Genomic DNA, 24145 nt, shown 5'->3' on the forward strand with positions numbered 1-24145 from the left:
GTTTATATATATTTTTTCTCACGGATTCTTCATGTATATCCTTCATACTTGTTAAAATCCTTCACTGAGTTTAACTTACCAGAAGCTGGAGGTACACTTGGAGGCCCACCACTTCCTCCTCCTCCCCCGGGAGTATGTGGTGTGTGTGGAGTGTGCGGAGTATGTGGCGTAGTGGGCATTGTGGAACCAGAGTTTCCACCAGACTGAAATATGAAATTGAGGAAATGGATCAATATGGGTCTAGGTAATATTCATCAATGCATGAATGTGGTAACAGACTCTATTTACATTTCTCTTCCAGAATTATATAATTAAACAACCTACTGTAACTATTTACTAATTTTCAAATTTGAAATATCATGTAAATTTCAGATTCTATGGTTTGCATGGATTCTTAAACAGATAACACTCATCTAAAATCTTAATTTGGGGGGAAATAAAGGGGGAAAACAAAGATGGCATTGATGTTATAGCCAGAGGCAGATCAGGTAAGAAGTAATGTTACATACAAAAGAGAGAGAGAGAGAGAGAGAGGGGAAATGAGTAATATTTCACATAAAGAGAAATGACAAATTACAAGCATTCTTCTCCTTTTAGCCACTGACATAGGAACAAATATATATTAATAAAATACAGCCAGTATTTCTTTCTGGTAAGATCTATTATGGAGGGGGCTGAGGACAGTTGCTAGCTATTATGGAGCCATAGGATTTCATTTAAACTTGAGAAAATAGTTACTGAAATTATAAATCAGGACCATATACCCATATTAACTATTGCCTGCCCTGCAGGTTTAGTTTTGGGATACATGAATGCTGTAACTGTCATTCAGATTTTCAAAATTATGAACGTTACTATCAGATACATTATTACTACACTTTAAAACTAGAATGGTAAGCCAGTTATTTTATTTATTTATCTATTTTTTTTTTTAATCCATTGGGAGAGGTGAGGGCTGTTTACAGTATATTGTAATAGGTTGCAATTAACTTGGTAGACTTATATATTAGTGAAATGATTACACATAAGCTTCCATCCAACATTCTGTAATCACAGCCAAAACTTACTTGTGTAGAGGTGGCAGATTGTGGAGTTGCAACTGCAGTTGTAGCTGTAGTTGTGGTGGTCGTGGTGGTTGATGAAGACGATGATGATGATGCTGATGATGAAGGACAAGATGAGGAAGATGATGAGGAAGATGAGGTGGTTGCAGTGGTGGTGGAAGTAGGGTTTGGTGGTCCCATTTGCTCCTTTAAGGACTTCTCCATTGCGCTAAGTGGATCCATTTTATTGACAGATTCACTAAGTTGTGAAAGGGGTCCTCCTCCACCTATGCCTCCTCCACTACTTCCATTAAATTCAGGAGAATTTAGGTCAAACTGGGACCCTGATCGAGGCATACTAGAGCTGCTGCCGCTGCTTCCACCCATCAAGTTCATCATAGAACCATTGTTAATGCCTGAAAAACATTTAATATCTTGGTAACTAATCAATTATGGAAACTAATAAACATGAAAGATATTTACAGTTACAATAGATTTTGCCAAAGACAGTTATATAGTTGTACAAAGGCCTGCATACATTGCAAAGTAATCTTAAGAAGCAGAGAAATTTTGTCTTTAGAATTATAGTCTAATACTCACTGTTCATGTCTGGAGGAACATAAGGACTCATTGAAGGACCAATGTCAAAGCTGTTGGTGGTAGGAAGGGTCATACTACCAGGAGACATTGCTTTGTTCCACCGTTTCATGCAAGTATCTGAATCTTCCTCCTTTACACCTTGACCTCCATGTGGGTTGGGTGGTTGCATGGCTCTCCAAGAAGCAGATGAATCCATTGTGACTTCATCCACAGGTGAGCTAGCCAAGGTAGTTAAGATGCCCCAGATGTACTGGTCAACTTCCAGACCTTCCAGGTATGCCGTTTTGCTAAGGAAAGACCATAGTAAGCTCATGTAATACCATAATCATATGTCTGTGATATATATCAGAGTGCTTTTCAAATTCTGGAAGAAGCCGGTCTGGAAACCTGCAGAATTCTCAAGAATGTAAGTAGCTAAAATGATACATACTTGCAAACAGGGCATCGCCAAGATCCACGTTCACAATTTAGTTGTAGGTAGGATTCAAGGTCAAAACATTGAATATGTTTACAGTCATGCCCTCTTGCTGGCAATGTTATTTTCTTGAATGTTATTGGGCATTTTAGAGACACCTGCCAAAAACAAGTTAAAGAATTTAGTTATAACTAGATTAACTAAAGTCAATAAATTATCATTACATTCTTTGGTTATAATTAGATGATTAAATAGTACATGCATTTATCAAGTGATAATTATAATTCTGACAATGCAATGTCTTGAATACTGTCAATCAGTTATTAGGTACAAATTGTATATGAGACTTACCTTAATTGCTGTTTGTTCAACCCCATCTCCGTCAGAACTGTTCATGGAGCCATTTGAAGCTGCGACAGAATTGAAGTTTCTCTTTATTTTTGAAACACAGTGTTCTGCTGGAAGGAGCCTCTTACGCAACAGACCTTGGAGAATTCCTCGTACACTTGGCCGATGAACCAGTTGTAGTACGAACAAATGTGACTGAAACAGAAACAAGAAATTAATTATTTCCATACTTCTTTGGCTACCCCCCATGTAAGGGGAAAAAAGCCTTTGGTATATGAATGTATACTTCCATACTAGGGAGTCCTTATTCCTTTATTCTGGGTGCTACCAGGCTATTCAATTTAGCAGTGTGAAACTTTTGGGGGTTTAAATCCATTGCATTAACCCCTTTTATGCATATACACACATTATATATATATATATATATATATATATATATATATATATATATATATATATATATATATATATATATATATATATATATATATATATATATGTAGCACAATCCAATGACTGATTTTTTTTCTAGATGCCATATATATGCCAGTATACTTACACAACAGCAAGCTGTTACAGTAATTTGTATCGTGTTTCTCCCAGGCTGACACACATGTTTGATGTATAAAGGTTTATGTGATGTCTTGTTTTCTCCTCTGTCTATGTTGAGAGGTGTGGCATTGACAGAAACTTGGACAGAGGCAGGCCAGTTGGTGTTCATTTGTCGGTCCTCGTGATGGAAACATTTCAATTGTAGCTCAAGATCTGACCTGAAAGGATAAGACAATCAATTAACAATTTTGTACCTCTGAAGGCTGAGGATAGATTAATGCACAGCTTCCCCTTTACATCTTTATAAAATTTTCACTTGACATTCTGATGTGTATAATAATCATAAACTGCACATATATTTTGTAAAACTATATGCAATTTCCCACAAAGCACGGGAAAAAGAATTTCTTGGCCCTTTTACTCATTTTTGTTTTGAACCATGAAGAAATTACACTACATTTCTTCCCAGTAATTCTGCCTATTCATTCTTGGAGCACCCCCCTCTTTTTGTTTTAATGTATATAGTTCTGGGCTATATTATCTCCTATGCCAATTTATCCCACCCTTCTGTTATTCTATATAAGAGGCTGTATTTTTTTATATCATTCTTTACTTGAGCCTATGTCATTTTGTTTTTCCTATAGATTTTTTTCCCCTTCTTATTTTCTTCTTCTGTATCCCAGGAGGCATGTAGCTGATCTTTACCCTGTGTACTTGAACTGGAAATCAGGGACAAATGTGGGACTCAAAACTGTGACTAGGAAGATACAAGACCCACACATAATGATCTGCTTTCCATTGGTGCTTTTATACAACTTAGTTATACTTCTGTTCTCCTTTCTTCTACCACTGTTACTCTGAGTTTTCTCATTCTTCATTCTTTTCTCTTATGTCAGTTCTTGTAGCCCTTGTTCTCTTCTTGTAATGTCTCACCAGGATTTATCAAAATTAGTAATATTTTTTTCATGTGTAGGTTATCATTTTTTCATACTCTAAGCTCGATAGTGTAGTCCAGCTTGAGAACCCCTAGTCTAGAAGATTGTTCTAACTTACCTGAACATTAGGGTTTGGTGTACTGTGGGTTTGAGCTGGAAGACATGGTTGGAAACTGCAAGATTATGTTCGAGACGGAAGGGTTGCAGGACAATACCGTCTCGCACCGGGAACGTCAGTCGCAGCTCATCATCCTCTGCAAAGGAAATAGAAATAAATGTTTTCCCCTTTCTAGCCTGTGAAAGTTGATGGGAGTACTAAAGACCCACATGACCTCCTGTTTGGTATTATATTCATTTGGATAAGTTGAACTTTGATGGCAAAGGAAGCTCAGATGATCACATACAACAGTTGACCAAGTGAGAGGCGGGAGAGGGACCACAAGAGGCCATAGTGAAACAGGCCACACTGAGATAGATATCTGATCAAGACTAAAACTCCCATATCACCCTTATATCTTTTATTTCTTTTAAAACTCAAGAATCACTTCATTACACTGCAAACATCCATCCACTTAACCAACATAAGTACATACTGCACTCCTGACATCTTGACATACTTTATGACAAGTATAAACATTTGATATGACATATAACACCCAGATCTGACCATACAGACTACTTGTCTTCTACACCCTACTCCCTATTCTTATACACAAGAAGCTCTGTCTAATTTGTATTCCTTTATTAACCATGATATCCATTTTTTCTATAAAATTTCACAAATAAAACAGGTATGTGGCCATAAGGTTAAAAAAAAATGTATCATTACAAATAGTGACAACTGGGCTTTCAGACTGCCTCATTGTTTGAACTTAGGTGTTTTTCACTTGTATATCTCTTATCATTTACAGTACAAAATGATACCTAAAAACACATCAAGTAGTTTTAAAATGTTCTGAGTGAAGTTATGCACAAAGATTTAGATGATCAGATTTTCATCTTTCAACATAACCGTACTGAGATATAGTCACTGCAATAAATAAATATAATGAAATAAAATACAACTACAAACTCACTTTGTAATAGCATTGGCTTCATTTCTGAAAAATCTGGCTTGACGTCCTGGTTGGTGGCATATGGAGGACTCATGTAGGGCGTAAGAGGTGGTGTTGGGTTCCCTGGTATGGGACTGTGCTGATAGTTCATGCTACCAGGCGCACCATTCAAATTTCTGTAAAATACATATTAAAAAAATTATTGTCTTTTATCTTAGATAAGAGGGAGGGAAGAGGGTGGAGGAGAGTGGAGTGTGATAGGGATGGAATGGGTGGGAGTGGTTTTTATACCTTTGTTTTTTGGCTACCTCCCTTATAAGGGGGAAAAAAGCCTTTGGTATATGTATGTATGTATTGTCTTTTATCTCCAGGGTATTGTTTGGTGTGGGGGTGAATAAACAAAAGGATAGAGGTGTTGAGAATGACATCATAAGGTAAAGTTTGATGCATGTGAGTTAATTTGCGTTTGTGTTTCTCCACAAAACAAATATGTATACTGACATTTTAAGACAATATATATAGGTCTTTTCATTGTGAACATTCTGATATGGGCAGACTACCAACTCAAGCTCAGGATAGTGTATAATAAATAAAAACAATCTATATTTGCATCAGTTTGCCTAATGGCAACAACTTTAGCTGTTTCAACACAGATATAATGGATCATGCTTACCTTGATATGGAGTTCATAGGTGTATTCATAGTATTCATTGGCGAATTGATGTTCATGGCAGAGGTCATGCCTCCGCCTGTGCTGCCGGTGCCTCCACCAGGCATAGCGGAGTTCATGGTGGGCATACTCATGCCCATGGTAGATCCCATGGTAGATCCCATGGTACCTGCCATGCCTCCCATTGTCCCCGCCATGGTGTTCATCCCATTCATACTGTTCATATTGCTTAAGCTATTCATACTGTTCATACTACTCATTCCACTCATGCCGTTTATGGGAGACATGGAACTCATATCGTTGTACTGGTTGTTAAAGTTGTTGTACTGTTGTTGATTATAGTACTGGCCTTGTGAATATGGCCCCGTGCCTGCCCCAGGGCCTGGTGGACAGGGTCCCCCTGGCCGCATAGCAGGCCGCATGCCCTGCCCTGGAGGAAATTGTGAAGGCAAGGGCTGTTGCACAGGATACCCTCCACCTCCTCGCATGCCCTGTTGGAGAAAGCCGTAATCTTTAGGACCAGCATGCCAAAATATAATTCTTTTCAACCATGAAAAAGAATGGAATATTTCTTTATACATGAATGGAAAAGGAAATGTAAAATAAATAATGCATAGACACTTTGACACATAAACACACACACACACTAAAGATGGAACTATATATGAATTCGAAACATGATATGACAACTGAAGATTGAGTCAGAATCCCATAACTGTAGTTCTTTTCCTGTACACTGCGATTAAGTAGATTACGTGAATAAAGTATTAGTTACCTGTGTCATCTGGCCCATCTGAGGCATAGGTCCTTGAGGAAACTGTCCAGCAGGGCTATGTGCGACTGCAGCCCTTTTCTGGGCGATGTACAGCGCCGGGTTTGGGTATGGACCCGCACGACCCCCGGGTCCAACTGCTCGCTGGTACATCATGCCCATGCCCTGCTGGCAGAGAAAACAAAAATCGAGTTAACAAAACCCACATATGGCAAACTCGTATCACCCCTTCCACTGTAGATGGGTTTCCCTCAACTGAATAAAATCACCCAACTGCAGCTAGATCAAACAAATATAATTATAAAATGCAAACAAGAGGTTATTCAATATAAACTCGAAATAATCTCATTTATATTTACTTTGAGGAAAATAATTTTGTCCGAGTCAGTTTTTAGATGTATGAAATAAAGTCATTTGAATGAAAATGTCATTGAGTATACTTATACGTATACGTGATGAACACGTTTATCCTACCTGCATATTCATGCATTTATTCATCCCGGTTGGGCCACACATGTTCTGCATATTGTTCATGGGCATGTTATTCATCATGTTCCCACCCATGTTGTTCATCATATTGTTCATCATGTTGTTCATACCGTTCATTGGATTGTTCATGTTCATATTTACATTCGGCGTGTTTGGCCTCTGCATAGTGTAGCCTGGTCCGTTGAAACCTGTGGTCATGCCACCCATCTGCAACAAAGAAAATGTAATTTTAGTGCATCATAGAAAATGGGCAGGAATGAGGAATCCATCTGTAAAGTCTAGAACTCTAGACCTACTCATCACAATCTAAATAAATAGCGAAAAAAAGTTTCATTTACGAAAATTACCATCAACTACACTACCGGAATAAGTATTCTATATAATATTTCTAAATTATTCCATAAACTAACGCGCATCACGAATATATAAAAGAAACCCCACAATACTTGTACGCGGTTTTCAGCAGGAATTGGTGAAATATGAACCTACAGGATTACAATAAGAAAAATAAAGTATACCAAATATATTGTACGCTAGAACAGTATGACTAAAATATGTATATAAAATTACGGTGAAGAATTAAGGAACATCTCAAAATGACTAGCAGTCTATCATTGAATAAACATTAGTACAAAATAAAGCAGTAGGGACGACGGTAGCCTCCAGGGAAAAGGGTGGGTGCGGAAAGGAGGGAGGAGAGGGTGCAAGGGGCAATGGGAACGAAACGAAGAGAGGACGGGAGGAGAATAGAGTTGTGATCCAACAGCAGTAAGCTGCGGTGTTGTAAGTCTACGGGGATGTGTAACCACGTTTCACAAATATACGAATTTCAATATTTTTTAATTATACGTTTTGGCTAGCAATTTAATTTTAAGGACTTTTTTTTGGCGGTCGTAAGATATCATTCAGGCTCCGAGGAAATCAATGTGTCCCAGTGGGATATACGAGAAAGAGAAAATGAGGGAGAAGCAAATAGGAAGAGAATGGGAGAATATGCTAGTTGCAGGTCAAGTGAAAACAGCTCAAGCTGCGTTTTACACATATATTCAACGAATCCATACCAGCACATAGTACAGGCGTGGGAGGAAGGTCTTGGTGGAGAAGTAGGGTTGGAAGGAGAAGGAAGATGATGATGTGGTGAATGATGATGAGGAAGATGGAGGAGTCAGAACAGAAAATGGCGGGCCAGGTAAAAACCGGGTAATGGTTTCTTTATTTACATATTTCAGAGAATAGTAAAGTGAACATAAAGCAAGACCAAATAAGATAATATAGAATAAGACAAAACAAAATTAATTTACAAAATAAAACAAAACATAATATAAAAGAAACATAAAAAATAAAATACCTGAAAATATGATAAGAGTATAAAAAAGAAAAAAAGAAAAAAAAAAGAAAAATAAAATACCCGAAGAGACGATGAGGAGAGAGGATCTGAAGGAAGAGAGGAAGAGGGACGGGGGGTGGGGTGGGGGGAGGTTAGGGTAGGGGGAGGGGGGTGGGGAAGGGGAGGGTGAAGGATAGATAAAGGGGAAGGGATGAGAAAGAAGGCGCCGCGCTCTGCAGAGGGCGAGTGGGGGAAGGGAAGGGGTGGAGGGAGTGGGAGGAGTGAGGAGGGAATGCGAAGGACGACTAGTGGCAGAAGATGGGGCTGGAGAGAGGAAAAAGTGTGGCACAGGATGAGGAGGTGGAACAAGAGGAGGAAGATGAAGAGGAGGAGGAGGAGCAGGAGTTGGAGGAGGTGAAGGACGAGGAGGAGGAGAAGGACGAGGAGGAGAAGGAGGAGGAGAAAGACGAGGAGAAGAAGAAGGAATGTTTGAATGGAAGGAAGACTGGATGGAGGAAGCAAGGATACAAGCAGGCAGAGTGAGAACGCGCGCGCGCACACACACACGCACACACACGCACACACACACACACACACACACTAAGCTGCCACAAGGTTCATTATTGGTCCCCGGGGGGGGGGAAGTGCACAACTTTTTTCTTTCCACAAACTAACGTGCAACATTTGGCGAGAGGAGAAAAAAAAGAGAGGAGGAAGTGGACGAGGAGGAGGAGAAGGAGGAGGAGGACGAGGAGGAGGAGGAGGAGTGGGTGGATGGGAGGAGATGGAAGAGGGAAGGAAAGAGACGGGAATGGAATGGGAAGTTGAGGAAAGGTGTATGAAAGAAAATTGATAGCTTACGGGAGGATGGGGAAGAGGGGAGTGAGAGTACGAAGGGAGGGGGAGGGGGAGAAGAAAGCCGCCTCCACGTACCCTTCTGTCCAATCCCTCGACCACTCCTCCTCCTCCTCTTCTTTCCTCTCACCTCTATGGTCCTCTTCATCTCTTATTCACATGTTCTGGCCACAGTTGCTTCCGCCATCTTCAGCTCGCCTAAGCTCCCTCTCCTCCTCCTCCCCCTCTCCTCCTCCTCCTCCTCTTCTCCCCACGCCTCCTCCTTCAACCAATAGGCCCTTGTAAGTTACACACGCCTACATTCTGACCTCCCACTCTTCTTCCTCCTCCTCCTCCTTCCTTCCTTCCTCCTCTTCCTCCTCCACCGAAATCCATCACTATCACCACCACCAGTTAGTCACTCCTGGCATCACCACCCCTGCCCTCCTCATCCTTCTCCCCCTCCAACTTCTTCTTTCGACACTCGCTCGAGAACATTGTAGTCTCGCCTTAACAGTAACAAAGAAAATGGGAACTATTTTCTTTTTTTCATAAACTCAGAAAGGAGGAGTTAGTGACTTTGCCTACACGTCGCCTGTTCTTCGCGTGGCTGGATAGCCCATTCCTCTGAGATAATAATAAATTCTATAACGAAAGGCATAGCTCTAAGTTGTCACTTGTCGTGTACAAAGGGAAAAAAAATGCAACGTGCTTAAATATTCGAAGAGACAAACCAATTTAGCCCCAATGTAGAGTATTTGAAGTGATATGTACCAAACATGAGAAAATAAAGATCACGTGGAAAAACTATCCTTGCTTTGTCTGCTGCATATATATATATATATATATATATATATATATATATATATATAGATACATACCTTTTTATCAACCATAATTCACTTTAATTCTACGCCATCAGCATCGAGAGATTCGAGAAGGCCAACATGCAGAAATTGAAACGTGGTACAGCCTGTACTGGCACGTGACTAATGTTAGTGACTTAACCGATTGCACTATCAATATATATATATATATATGTGTGTGTGTGTGTGTGTGTGTGTGTGTGTGTGTGTGTGTGTGAGTGAGTGTGTGTGCGCGCGCGCTTATGAAATAAAGACACTACAAGGATGCAATGGATAGTCATGCATGGAGAGGCGGGGAGGGGAGGGGGTGGGGACATGGAGTCATGATTTGTACACCGTTAGATGAGAAGACGTTAGTCTTCGCCATGTTCGCGAAGAAGATGAAAAAGAAATGCACGAGACTAGAGGTTCCATTCTGTCCGGGGCGATGGAGGAGCGAGAGAAAGTGGAGTTTCCTGTCCAAATGTACTTACAAAGTGACAAAACCAAAGAAGAGGAAAACACACCTGAACTGCAAAGAAAAAATTTTTTTTGCTTGTGTGTGTGAGAGAAAGTAAAGGATATCCCCAGCTGCACCAAGCAACTGAAGATGCATGTCTTAGAAAATGGAAATAATAATAATAATAATAATGATAATAATAATAATAATAATAATAATAATAATAATAACGATAATAATAATAATAAATGATAATAAGACCGCGTGAAGATTCAAACCTCATTAGTTGTCAACTAATTGGATGGAGTATTGAAAGGATTCAGTTTCCACAGAAAATGTGAGTATCAAAACGGCAAAGTGGGAAATAAGGCTGATATAAATAATAATGATAATAATGATGATAATAATAATAATAATAATAATAATAATAAAAATAATAAATCATAATAATAAATATCAATAATAATAAATGGTTTTAAGGTCGAAGCTGTGCAGGCCGAAGTCGAGCGGGAAAAGCAGGATTTTGCTTTTGTAGAGCTTATGATTTTTCTATCATTATTTTTTTTATATCAATCGTCTCCTCCCGTCTGAATAAATCAATACACTCACCACAATACAGACGAAATTAATTGATCTCATGAACTTTACCACACTGAAGAGTCCCTTAACGATCGTGGTAGATAAAATAATTGTCGTTTGCAACGTGAAACAGATGGCAGTTGGCGCATGCGCAAAGAGCTCATCGGGGCTAACATTTGTCCCAGTTTGTCGCTTTCTAGCTCCTTCCCCCCCCCCACCACCACTTTCGATGCAAATGCTCTCTTGGGGACAGCTAAACCTGCTAAATGCTATATCAAAATTAAGCTACAATATGATTTTTGTTGAAAATTTACCTCTATATGCATTACCCCTGGTACATTATTTATATATTTATTTATTTTCATGTATGAGTGTCCACAATATTTCAGTGAAATTCCTAATATTGTCGACTAATCTGTTTGTCGATGGTGTCTGGTTATTGAGTCGAAATAATGTCTGATCAACATTATCTGAACATTTTGCAATATGGCAACACGACTATTCTACCGCTTTTAGTAGTTCATCCTTCATATGTTGTCGATGATGATGATGATGATGATGATGATGATGATGATGATGATGATGATGATGACAATGACGATGATGATGGTGACGATGATTATGGTAATGAATGTGATGGATAAAATGAATGTTTATGATTTCGGCATTAACATGCAATGACTGCTTCTAAAAGATCACTATGCAAGGGGAAAACACGCACACAATGCAGAGAACACTGTGCTGAGGGAGAGGATGAGGGACGAAGGAAGAAAATGAGAAAGGAAAGGAGAATTGGTCGTCATTATCCTCTCTCTTGCTGTCGTCTCTATTATGTCTGTCATCTTTATCGTCATGGCCCTCGTCTTTTTCGTCGCTGTCATCTTTTGCCATCACTAGCTTCGTCTTTTTTCACTGCATTGGGTGTCATCGTCTTTATCTTTCATGATCACTCGTCGTTTTTTAAGTTTTCTCTGATACCTCTAGCCGTCTCTGTCGTCGTCGAATTCCGTTTTCTAAAAATAGTAAAAAGAAGAAAAACACGTCTCCGTTTATGGGCATGAAAAATTAACGAAAGAAGAACGGATGACAGCAAAGATGGAAAAAGAAACTTGAAATTTTAGGTAGAAAAGAAAAGATAGAGAATCACTAGCTGGGAGAAAAATGGAAGACAACGAACACAGCCGGGCGAAAGGGCGTGAAACAGAACGATACATTATAGGAAAATGGGAGCGAGAGCTCGTGCAACGTCGTTCTCTGCGGCGAGCATACAGAAAGCAAGGAACAGGATTACAAAAAATAAATAATAATAATAATGACAAAGATAATAATAATAATAATAATAATGATAATAGAACAAAATAAAATAAAACAAATAAAGAAATTAATAAAAAAGGGGGGTATATTTAAGTTACATGGAACAAAAACGAAGAGGAATTTGTAAACACGGTATTAGGGTAAGTAAATTCAGGGTAACGGTTAGAGCAAAGAAAAAAATTAGAGTATACCGCAATTGAGAGGAGGAAGGCTGAGGAAGAAGATGAGTAAGAAGGAGAAAAGGAAGAGGAATACGGTAGTGATCAAGCACCTCCTGTTACGAAATAATTTACAGTAATCGTTGTGATATTTTTCCAAAGAACATGAGACAATGAATTAAAGAGAGGATAGTGAAGCAGGAAGGGCCAAGAAAGAGAGCGAGAGAGAGAGAGAGAGAGAGAGAGAGAGAGAGAGAGAGAGAGAGAGAGAGAGAGAGAGAGAGAGAGACGGGAGGTGCTTTCGTAAGGCTCCGAATTTGGTCTGGGTTTGAGTATTCAAACCTTACGTGAGGCACAACAGCCAAAAGGGGGGGAAACTCAGCCTTTCGTGCTGCAACACAGAGTTCCAGCCAAACTTTCTGCAGCACCGGGTGGGAGTGGAGGAGTGTGGGAGAGAGGGAGTGTGGGAACTTCCGGTGACGTCCCAAGCCCAAGCCCAAGTCCAAAACCAGAAGGAATAGCACCTGGAGCGAGCCAGGGAGGTCTAGTTCCTTGGGAATGAAAAGAGAAAGGAATAAAAAGCCAGGGTTCTGGTAAGAGCCTCTGAGCCTTCAAATACGAAGCCTAGAACGAGTCTAAACATTGCCAGGGTCCCAGGAAAGAGTTTTCAAAGGAAGGAACACAACTAAAAGCAGTTCATGCACAAAAGTAGTAGAACAGATTCAGCAAACCTCACACACAAACAGTTAAGCGTTAAAAAGTAAAATAATAATAATAATAATAATAATAAATAAAGATAAAAAAAGTAAATAAAATAAATAATTTCATTCTTGGCTGAAAGATTGTAGACTAAATAATTTAGAATATTAATAGTATTTCTATTACCTAGTATTGTTATTTGTGGTGTCTTAGTATTATCATTTATCAACAGTGTAATAATGATTAGGTATTAAATAGGTGGTAGAAAAAGTTCCATCTTGGACATGCAAAAAAAAAAAAAAGAGAGAGGGAGAGCGAGGGATAAAGAGATAGACACAAAGAGAGAAAGAGAGAGAGATATATGGATAGAGATAGATACGAAGACAGAGACAGAAAGAGAGAGAGAGAGAGAGAGAGAGGGGGGAGGGGGGTAAAGGGGGGTGCTGGCGGTCGGTCTTGTAGGCAGAGCGGGACCTGAAGCCATTACCCAAATTGAACCAGTCAGTCTCGCAGAATCTCGCTGTCTCTAGCTCTGTCTCCTCCCCCGTATCTCTGCGCATCTCATCGTATCCTGCCACATTTCTTCGTCTTTTGTCGTATCTCATCTGTCGTCGTCGTCGTCATTTCGTTCTTTCTCGCCACCTTTCGTGGTATTCTTGATTTTCCTTGTCGTACTCCAACGCATCTCAACTGTATCTCTCTGTTCTGAGGTCATATACCATACTATCTTGTCGAACGCATCCTGTGTTTGCCTCGTGTTTACTTCTTTATCAAATGCAGCGGATCACTTTACAGAGTCTATTTTGGATGACGCTAGATGACGCATTTGATGGACAGCTCCTGGGTGAGTTCTTTGTGAAATAGAACCTGTTTTAGTACGTGGTTCACTCACCAGCAAGACCAAACTCACCAAAATTATCTATTAAAAAAAAAACATACGTAAGCAACGGTGGAGAAGGAATCAACACATTTCATGTGTAGGTCTATCAACCATCCGTGCTTAGTCATAAATGTCTTTTGGTGTCGACGCGACATTGTCCACACAAAGAGAAATGTCGGTTGACTAAAATCCATAACGATTTTTAGGTAACCTTTAAATCCCCGTTTTTAATTTGTTTCACCAACTGGTCTTTATCCTATTTCCTCTTGGATTTTTTATTTATAAAATGCTTTTGTAATATCTTCCTGAAGATTACTTAAACTCTGAATAAGAAAGAAAAAAAAAAAAACTGACATCCATCAGCTGTAGGCCTTCTGGTGAATTTCTGGGGACACAACTGGGGGTCCTATACCCCCGCCTACTCTGACTGACTAGTCACATATAATCATTTTGTCTATATCCGTCGCCTTCATCCATCTGAAGTCCAGAGTACGTGTTCATAAACTTCGTCATCGTAACCAGCCACTTATAACAGAGGTCGTTATAAAAAGTAGTAATTGTAGTAGTAGTAGTAGTAGTAGTAGTAGTAGTAGTAGACAGATCCTGATTGCTTCCACCACACAGTTCCACGAGGATGGAGGTCGTTGTTTATTATAAAAAACATAGTAGTAGTAGTAGTAGTAGTAGTAGTAGTAGCAGTAGTAGTGGTAGTAGTAGTAGTAGCAGTAATTGTAGTAGCAGCAGTTTCCTCCACTGAGGTCTGTCTTGTTGTCTCGGGAGAAACTAGATTAACGCCTCACGGCCAACTCTACTGACTGGCTATGCAGCTCTGCAGACTTAAGAGGGGCTTTGTTGTAGTGGGTTACAGCTAGGTCATAATAGAAACAGAAAACAAAACAAAACAAAGAAACGAATGAAAAAAGTATATTGGCTAATGGCTATTCGCCCTTTCAACTAAATTTCTTAGGAATAGAGTTAATATTTACAATCGGTAAATATAATAGTCAGTCGAGAAAATAAACTTTCCGATAAAAAAAAATCCTTGTCGACAGTAACAACAATTTATTTCTACTTTCGTGATGATCTACTGCGACACATTTCTGTCTTTGCTCCCAGAGTCCAAGGTAGCAAGGAGCCATAAACGTGCTACGATGGTAGAGTGCGCGTGACGTTTCACAGGGCGATCAAATTCCGTGCAGATTTTGCCAAGGTCTATCGATGTTGCCAGGAAAATAGTTCCGGCCTCTCTTCACTGTGGAGATGATATAAATAAACAAATAAATAAATATATAAATAAATAAATATATATATATATATATATATATATATATATATATATATATATATATATATATATATATACATACATATATATCGTGTGAGAATTTGTGGTGTAACGGTAGTATTCGACAACAGAGTTCCGCCAATAATACTCCCGATATAACTAAAAGAATGATTCCTCCCTCTTTTCATCCACTGAATCTTATGACTATTCTCCCAAGTCCTGGTGGTGGGATCGTGCACTAATCCGTCCAGCCATCTTGTACAAATTTGAAGATGCTTTTGACATTCGTTAGAATGTAGCTGGTAACACGAAGAAAACACATTTAAAACAGGAATTACCAGCTCAATGAAATTTACTTCAACTATTCAATAGCCATCCCAAATATCTGAAGTAAGACTATAACACAGGATATATCTAAAGAAAAGTTTTCATGAGAAACTTTTAATGTGTTTTTAATCTCGCTGCCAGAACGTACGACACGTTTTCCTGTCAACATCCACACGTGAGGAATATATGTCCATCATAATTTATAACGTTTTGAGTCCTGTTCTGATGGAAACCTGAACCATGAATGAGTGTTGGTCTGCACGGAAGTCGAATCTGAGCAACAGTCAGCCACAATGTAAAATTCGCAATTTTGTTTTAGCTGCCAAGACTTCCAGTCGTACGTCTGGTACAGACGCGTAACGGAGGGAAGTGTTGATTGGCTGAGATATCCACTCATGAACATAGCAAAAACCACATTCTTTTTAACTAAACTTTGGAAACATAAGGGTCTAGACGGCAACTCTCAGCTTTACTTGGATTTAGCAAGATTACCATTATACACTAGTAATTATAACCTCGACAGTAACAGTTAATAATTCAATATAATGACACCAGGAGGCAGGACGGTTGGTTGACTGTCGTTGCTAAGGCTATTCCTAACAAATAAGGAAATACGTATGCATGCATGCATGCATGCTTACATACATACATACATACATACATACATACATACACATATATATATATGTATATATATATATATATATATATACATACATATATATATATATATATATATATATATATATATATATATATATATATATAGTATGTAATGTTATGACAGCAGAACCAGACGATGATAGCTAGTTTACAAGCGACACAGTTCGAAGCCCTCTCTGGTCAGAATTACGTCACGAGCCATGGACGAGCGGAGTGTGGTTGGAGGTGGGAGGGTGAATGTTGAATCTCGTACCTGTCTAAAAATAATCCCGTTGCTTGTTCAACCATGAACTACCAGCTCGGCGAGGAAATTGAGTCTGAATTTTAGTCATCCTAGGTCTCTTACACGCGTAGGTAAATGCCTAGGACACACACACACACACACACACACACACACACACACACACACACACACACACACACACACATATATATATATATATATATATATATATATATATATATATATATTGAAATATAGGGAAGGAAAGAAGATATTGTTAGGGAGGGGAGGACGAGAATTGGGAAGGGGGAGGGAAGGGGAGGTGAGTTGAGGGGAGAGAAAGTAAGGGAAAGTGATGGGAGAGGAGAGGAAAGTGAGGGGAAGAGAGGGGAGACAAGGTATGAGCGAGGGTAATGTTGTGCACGCTATGCCAATCGATGTTGTCCAAAACACATGGTTCCTATCCTGGCCTCCCTTTACCCTCACCGTCCCTCCTTCCCACGCTTTCTCCTCTTACCTCTCTTGTTCGTTCTCTCTGCCTCCTTTTCTGCCTCTTCACCTCTTCGCCTCCACAAATCTCAAAGTTGTTCTTGGTGGTCATCGTTTGGGGTTGTTAGTTTCTGTTGTCTTCTTCACGAATTACTTGGAAATTTATTCCCGTTTTCTTTTTCCGTTTTCTTTTTTAATCGCCTTGTTTCTCTTTGTTGTTCTTTCTTCACGAATTACTTGGAATTTCATTCCCGTTTTCTCTCTTTCTGTTTTTTTCATTGCCTTGTTTCTCTTCGTTGTTCTTTTCATTCTTCTTTGAGGGTATCAACATATATATACGCACATGAGGTTGATGCGTTTACTTTGTATCGGGAAGGGTGTTGTGTTTTTCGTATGTGCACATGCATATGCCTGTACACACACACACACACACACACACACACACACACACACACACACACACACACACACACATGCATTGTTCAAAAGTCTCTTGGAGTCGTCTTCGTCGTCGTCGTGGTTTTCCAAGTCTCTCGTGGCCCAAAAGGTCGCTTCAGTTGGCCTTCTTCTTATTCTTTCTTCTTCTTTGATTTTATTTTCCTCCGCCTACTTCTCTTCCTTATATTCATTTTTCTTCCCTTCACCTCTTATTCTTTCTCCTCTTCCTCCTTCTTCTCTTCGCTGCCATATAAAGCTATACTAGAGAGGAAAGAAACTGGGTTGTCTAATGCATGAGTGCGTGCGTGCGTACGTGCGTGTGTCCACTCCCTCCTCTTCTTCAGAGAATAGGGCACCATGGAACGAGAGGGGCGGGTCGGGGGGGGGGGGACGGAAGAGGGAGGGAGGGACGAGAATGAGAGGGAGAGGAGACAGCGGAGTGAGGGACGGCTTTAGTATAAGGATAGTGTGCCAATAGTAGAACAGTGTTGGAACTGGCTTCGTTTGTGTGTTCTGTTTGAACAGGGCATCATGCGAATCCAACAGTACAGAAACATACGTACTTAAGAAGCCTTACTACCAGCATCCACTGTGTCCTCTCTCTCTCTCTCTCTCTCTCTCTCTCTCTCTCTCTCTCTCCATTCCAATTCTCGTTCAAATTCCCTACTACTACGTGTATTCCCATTTAAAATCACCCAATTCCTATTCCTCATCAATGTTCCCTCTATCCCCTTCCTAACTCCCTTCCCATTCCTATGTCAGTTCCGTTTCCCATTGCTGTTTCTGTTCCCAGTGTTATTGCTATTCCTACATTCATTCCACACCATGGCCCTTAATGTTACCATTGGAAGCACCATGTATGTATGCATGTATGTACGTACGTATGTATGTATGCATATATGTATGTATGCATATATGTATGTATGTACCTATATATGCGTTGTCCAAATAATAATCCTTTTATGCTCCTTCCATTCCTGCCACTCCCCTCACTCACAACTCCCTCCCTCCTCCTCCATCCCGTCCACCCTCCTACTCCTGTTTCGGATTAAAATACTCCCTCCAACATACACAATCTGAAGGAAAACGAATCATTCCCAGCACGAAAATAATACCTCAAACTTATCTCCTCTTCATTCATATTTCCTTTCTCTCTCTTCCTTACTATTCTAGTTTTCTTCTTTTATTTTTTGTTTCTTTTATTTCTTCGTTTTTTCCTTCTCCCTACTAATTTCCGTTTTTTTCTCTTCCTTCTTCCTCACCACTCATCATGTTTTGTTATTTCTTTCTATTTTCTTTATGCGACAGCGTCACTCCGTCAGGTTCTCCATTATCATGGGTGTATTATGCTCGATATTCTCTCATTCCCACTCGCTACCGCACTCCGTCACTATAATATTTTCTCCCCGCTCTTCCTGGCGTCCTGACGTCATAACGTCTTCCATCGAAAGAGAGAAAAATATACAAAAAAAGTTCCGAAACCCAAACACATACGACTCTTCCTGACGTTCTGACGTCATAACGTCTTCGATTGAAAGAGAAAAAATATATACAAAAATAGTTCCGAAACCCAAACACAGATGTCTCTTCCTGACGTTCTGACGTCATAACGTCTTCCATCGAAAGAGAAAAAATACATAAACAAAAATAGTTCCGAAACCCAAACATAGATGGCGTGAAAAGAACGACCCTTAGATGATGTCCCAACCAAGGCACGTACGGTGTATAACGTCACGAGTATGTCACGAACACACCATGACAAGCACGACACACAAATGATACCGCTTTCTCACGTCACGCAAATCACGTAACGTTTCTACCACCGGGCCCAACGTATAAATATATTAGGCGGAAACAAGTCGGTATCCGGTATTATCTAAAGCTATACCAATACCTCGAAGACGATTTTTCGAATTTAGCCTTCATGTTTTATTTCTACACCGATTTCGTTGGATGACGATACAATATTTGTATGGGAATTAGTGTCGAGACAGTTCCTAACTCAGGGGAACTTCGTATAGTGAATCAATCCATCTCGGGGACATTTCGTAGAGCGAATCAATGCAACTTGTAACGAAATTATAACACGCGTTTCATTTTTTTTTTGTGGCTCTATCTGACTTGTCATTTACTTCATTTGTCCTCATGTAGTGCCCAATATATTGTATTCTGTCCTTCCCCGTTTACTCAATGTCCACAATCAACATCCCCCACCTAACTTCTCCAATTATGTGACATAGCTAACTTTCAACCTCTCTTCTTTTTTGTAACTTTCTTTTATGGCCTTTACTGACACCCCCTCTGTCCCTCTCTCTTGCTCCTTGTTATTCTTTTTCTCTCCTGTTTTATCTCTTATTCTCTATTGCGTGAATGGTAATTATTTACCTATCAACTAACCTATCTACCATCTTTTTTTTTATTCCCTCATTTTTTTCCTTCTCTCTCTCTCTCTCTTCTCGTTTGTTCTTTTTGGTGCCCTGACTCTTATACCCAATCCCCAACCTTCCCTTTACTATTGCTTTATCCTCCTCCTACCTTCCCCCAATCTCATTTCACCTTCCCAATTTCATTTCATCTTCCCTTTACCTTCGACTACTCCCTTCTCCAGTCTCGTTTCATCTCCCCTCCCTCCTTTCTCTTTCCCCCTTTACCTTTTCCCTCTTCCTCTCCCCTAATATTAACTTACCTTCGCCCCTTTTTCCTTTCCCTGCTTGCCCGTTTACCTAGCCTGGTCTCTTCCACCCTCAGCTTACCTTATCCTCCCCTTCTCCTCCTCACCCACACGCCCTGTCCTCGATCTCCCACTCGACGTTCTCAAACCCTCAAACATTTTACTCAACTCCCGAGTCCCCACTACTCGTCCTCGGTCTCACCACATCCTCTTAAGTCTTCGATAAGACTTTCTTCGTCCTCGTCCTCGACAACATCGTCCTCGACTGCACCTCATCTTCAACGTTTCGTAACCTTCTCGAGGTCGAGCTCTCTTGGCATCTTCGTCTCGACCAGTCCTCCTCCTCCTCCTCCCCCTCCTCCTCCACCTCCCCAAGGGTTACCTGAGTTCACTTCCTTTCGAGACATCAACAGGTTGGGATGCTTTTCGAATCGCCCCAAGAGCTACAAGCTGGATAAAATATACACCTATTTTGGAGAGTGCTACATATCTCCCACCACATACACACACACATGCGTCTATTAATTTACAAATCAAAAGTATTAGCTAAACCTTTCAGCCCAAAATGAGGAACGGAACACAGAAGACTACGCGCCGAAATGTCGATTTAGCTAAACCCTTTGCCCAATTCATAACAACATTTATCCATTTCCTAATCCAGCTCAGAAGGCTCCCTTAGATCCCATACATGGTAACTAACAAACCTTTTCAGTACTGAAAGGCAGGTTATTTCTCATTCTCGTTACCGCCAAGCTCGCTACGGTCGCGAGGGTTATATCCCAGCCGTACAGGGTCTTCTTTGTACCCTGGCAGTTGCTACGTTATTCAATTCATCTCCGCGGCGGTCTCTAGGTAGTAAAGGGATTGTCCCTCAAGATACGATATATATATATATATATATATATATATATATATATATATATATATATATATATATATATATATATATATATATATATGTCTATGGATGGTGAAAAAATATGTTACGGGTCTAGTTTCGAGTTGCGAATTTATTCCTGACCGGTCTCGCTCTACGTTTCTTCAGAGGGATGAGGAAGCGTATAGCGAAACAGGTCAGGAATAAATAACTCAGAACTAGACCTGTGTCATCTTCTTTCACATTCCTCAACCTGCCACAATGTCTCAGCATTTATATATATATATATATATATATATATATATATATATATATATATATATATATATATATATAGCCAGCTTTGTTTATCGTCTGAGATAACTATCATAAAACATGATTAAGTTAACTGCATAAGCCGAATGAACTGTGACTTACCAACTCATTCAGATCAGGAGGAATATCTTTCTCTTAAGCATAATAAAATCGTCTGGTGTCAAAAACAAAATCTGCAAAGCTCACCGTAGCCGCACTGGGGTTATACAATTCGAACAACTGTCCTATACACTATGGATCTACCATTTATTCTAATGGATAATGCCAGATGCTTTCGTTCACAAAATCAAATTGTTTCGTTCAGCTGGAGCGGCCTACACGTGAAGAGGGCTCCAACTATCTCAATGAAGCCTTTCAATCCTGGGTTAACTTTTATAGATTTTGTTCAAGTTAGTTCTAAAAGATCCGATTTAGCTGAGCAATGACCTCTGAATCGAAGGCCATTACTGAGATATTCCGGTCTTCGGTAACGATACTTCGTGGTCTCCTACCTCTCGAAGTGGGTCAAGTTCTCCAGTTGGAGGAAAAATCGAATCCTTCTTACCTGTCCGTTGAACTGGCCGGGGACTTCTGGGCGCTCAGGCCGCAAGGCTACAGCGGTGGCTGTCGCGGTGGCTGTCGCCGCAGCCACCATGGCCGCTGCGTTGAGGGCCACGTTGGATCCCCCGAACTGGGAACCGTCGCCCCCGTTCTTACTGACACCACCCGCCGGCTGACCCTGAGAGCTCATGCCTCCTCCTGGGCCGCCTGCCATGCTCCCTGCGGGGACCCCCATGGACCCGACGCCCATGGGTCCCCCAGGGCCTCCCATGCCGGCCCCGGGGCCGCTGACGGAGCCGCCGCCGCCGCCGGCCCCGGGATTGTTCATTCCGGATGACGTGGGAGCCGCCGTTCCTGACTGCGCGTTCGACATCCCGTTGACGCCCATGGTAGGTCCTGGACTGCCCCCGTACCCGCTGCCGAGGAGAAACAGGGAAGACGAGTTAATCGTGGGGTCAATCACCTCATGCAGTTCCTACCAATGGTCCCGTTGTGTTTCCTTAACTGAACGGGGTACTCATAACTCAAGATCCTGATGTATTAAATGTGGCTTAATTCAAATAAAAGAAATACAAAAATTTTAACAAAAGATAAACAATTGCATGGAAACAACTAGATTCATTGGTACATGTAATAAATCAGTGAGTGAATCGGTGAATCCTTACATCAATAAAATCCCTTTCCCTTCAAGACATTACACAGATCAATATATCAAATCCTTAGAATACAGAAATTCAAACGGGGCGAGAAGCCTTTTGCTTGTGGCTACATAAAAGCAGCCTCCACTTGTATAAAATAGAACGAGTGGAATTCAGCCTGCATCTGATAGAATACAAAATCCCCAAACATCGTCTGATAAGCTTCCTATTATTATCATTTTATTATATTACTATTATTATTAATATTATTACCATAAGTATTATCATCATCATTATTATCATTACTACTACTACTGTTACCATTGTTATTATTATTACCATTATCATTACTATTATCAGTATCATTATCATCTTTACTACTTACTGTTATCATTAATATCACCACACAACCCATTGCAGTTTGACCAATAATTGCGTGATAAAACATGCAGCAAAAACACGTTAACCTGTCTATTCAACTGGTTATTTTCAGCAGACTCGAACGTTTTGAGCAGCCCCTGATCAAGCACAAGTACAGTGGATTAGCGTTGTTTGCCTGTCGCCACGACCACAGAGGTACATGACTACCACGCTTCAACTGTTCCCTTTACACTTTAATCTACGCCAGCGTTTCCCAACTTTTTTTCAGGCGACCCCACTAATCTATCTGTATACGTGTCAATATATATGGTTATTGTATTTGATTCATATAATTTTGAAAAAAAAAAAAATACAAAATGCCTTGCCGACCCCAGGGCTGGGAAACCGTGATCTACGCTATTCACATGTGACGTATATACTAGCATTCCAGTATATATTTGATTTTGTATGAGGGAATCTGAAAGGATATAAAAATGTGAAACGAGCATGTGTTGTTGGTATTTGTAACAAAATCTTTGAGGCGAGACGTAATTGGTAAGGATGGTTAACACATTATTCTACGTTATGTATTTACGTCTTGTGTTGCTGAGATTTAACGTTTACTAGTACAGGTGCAACAAGTTCGCTTACGAAGAAAATATTAACACAATAGATGAAAGTAAACACATTCCATCTGACATTATAAATCAAAATACATTTACAATCCTTTCAAATCCATATATTTGTTTGTCTGAAACTTATTCTAGTAAATTAAACACAGAAAAATGCCGATCTCATTCATATTTTATATAAATACATTGTGGTTAATACTATCAAATCCATATTTTTTTGTATCTGAAGGTTACTCTTATAAATTAAAGATTATGGAAAAAATGCCGATCTTATTCATATCTGATATGGAGATATTGTGATTTTCACTTTAATTCATTTAAATGTTTCATTCGTGATGTCTTTAACTGCTAGTTAATTATTTCTATCAGGAAGTTATTCTAAATTTAAGCAAAATTTGTAGTAGTGGTAATTTCTTAAACAGCACTTATGTCTGGTTCCTTAAGACTTCTTTAAAGAAAATAATTTGACGTATCCTTCATCTTTCTTCTCCTTGTCCAATTCACGAAACAGGCAATTTCTGACAATTTCATTAACCTGGCAGCCTATACCAAGAAATAAGATTTATGCTTTTGGCATAATCCCAAAGGTATTTCTCCCAGTCTTCTCCATTTCTGCTAGAGGGGACGGGGAGGAGGGGTCGCCGATTTAATGAAGCGGCCTTGCTGTGGATGTGCTGTGTCTTCCGACACAGCTTTTGACCCAGGGCAATGG

General features: G+C 40.0%; 1 protein-coding gene across 3 annotated transcripts in view; it reads right to left on the reverse strand.

Moving 5' to 3' along the window:
- The window catches only part of tna (Zinc finger MIZ domain-containing protein tonalli), a 117744-nt gene that overhangs the window by 8398 nt on the left and 85201 nt on the right, over positions 1-24145 (reverse strand). For 2 of the 3 annotated variants that reach the window (XM_076199896.1, XM_076199898.1), the window contains 12 exons: positions 21808-22219; positions 6865-7086; positions 6394-6558; positions 5622-6109; positions 4970-5124; positions 4012-4147; positions 2966-3176; positions 2410-2601; positions 2074-2216; positions 1644-1930; positions 1068-1459; positions 80-203 (listed from right to left, as the gene is read on the reverse strand). In XM_076199896.1, the coding sequence (XP_076056011.1) occupies positions 80-203; positions 1068-1459; positions 1644-1930; positions 2074-2216; positions 2410-2601; positions 2966-3176; positions 4012-4147; positions 4970-5124; positions 5622-6109; positions 6394-6558; positions 6865-7086; positions 21808-22219 (2927 nt within the window). The remainder of the gene's footprint in view (positions 1-79; positions 204-1067; positions 1460-1643; positions 1931-2073; positions 2217-2409; positions 2602-2965; positions 3177-4011; positions 4148-4969; positions 5125-5621; positions 6110-6393; positions 6559-6864; positions 7087-21807; positions 22220-24145) is intronic. The other variant, XM_076199897.1, reaches the window with a different exon arrangement.

Source organism: Oratosquilla oratoria, chromosome 16 (assembly GCF_046742065.1).
Source record: "Oratosquilla oratoria isolate Oo_2021 chromosome 16, ASM4674206v1, whole genome shotgun sequence".
Lineage (NCBI taxonomy): Eukaryota > Metazoa > Arthropoda > Malacostraca > Stomatopoda > Squillidae > Oratosquilla > Oratosquilla oratoria.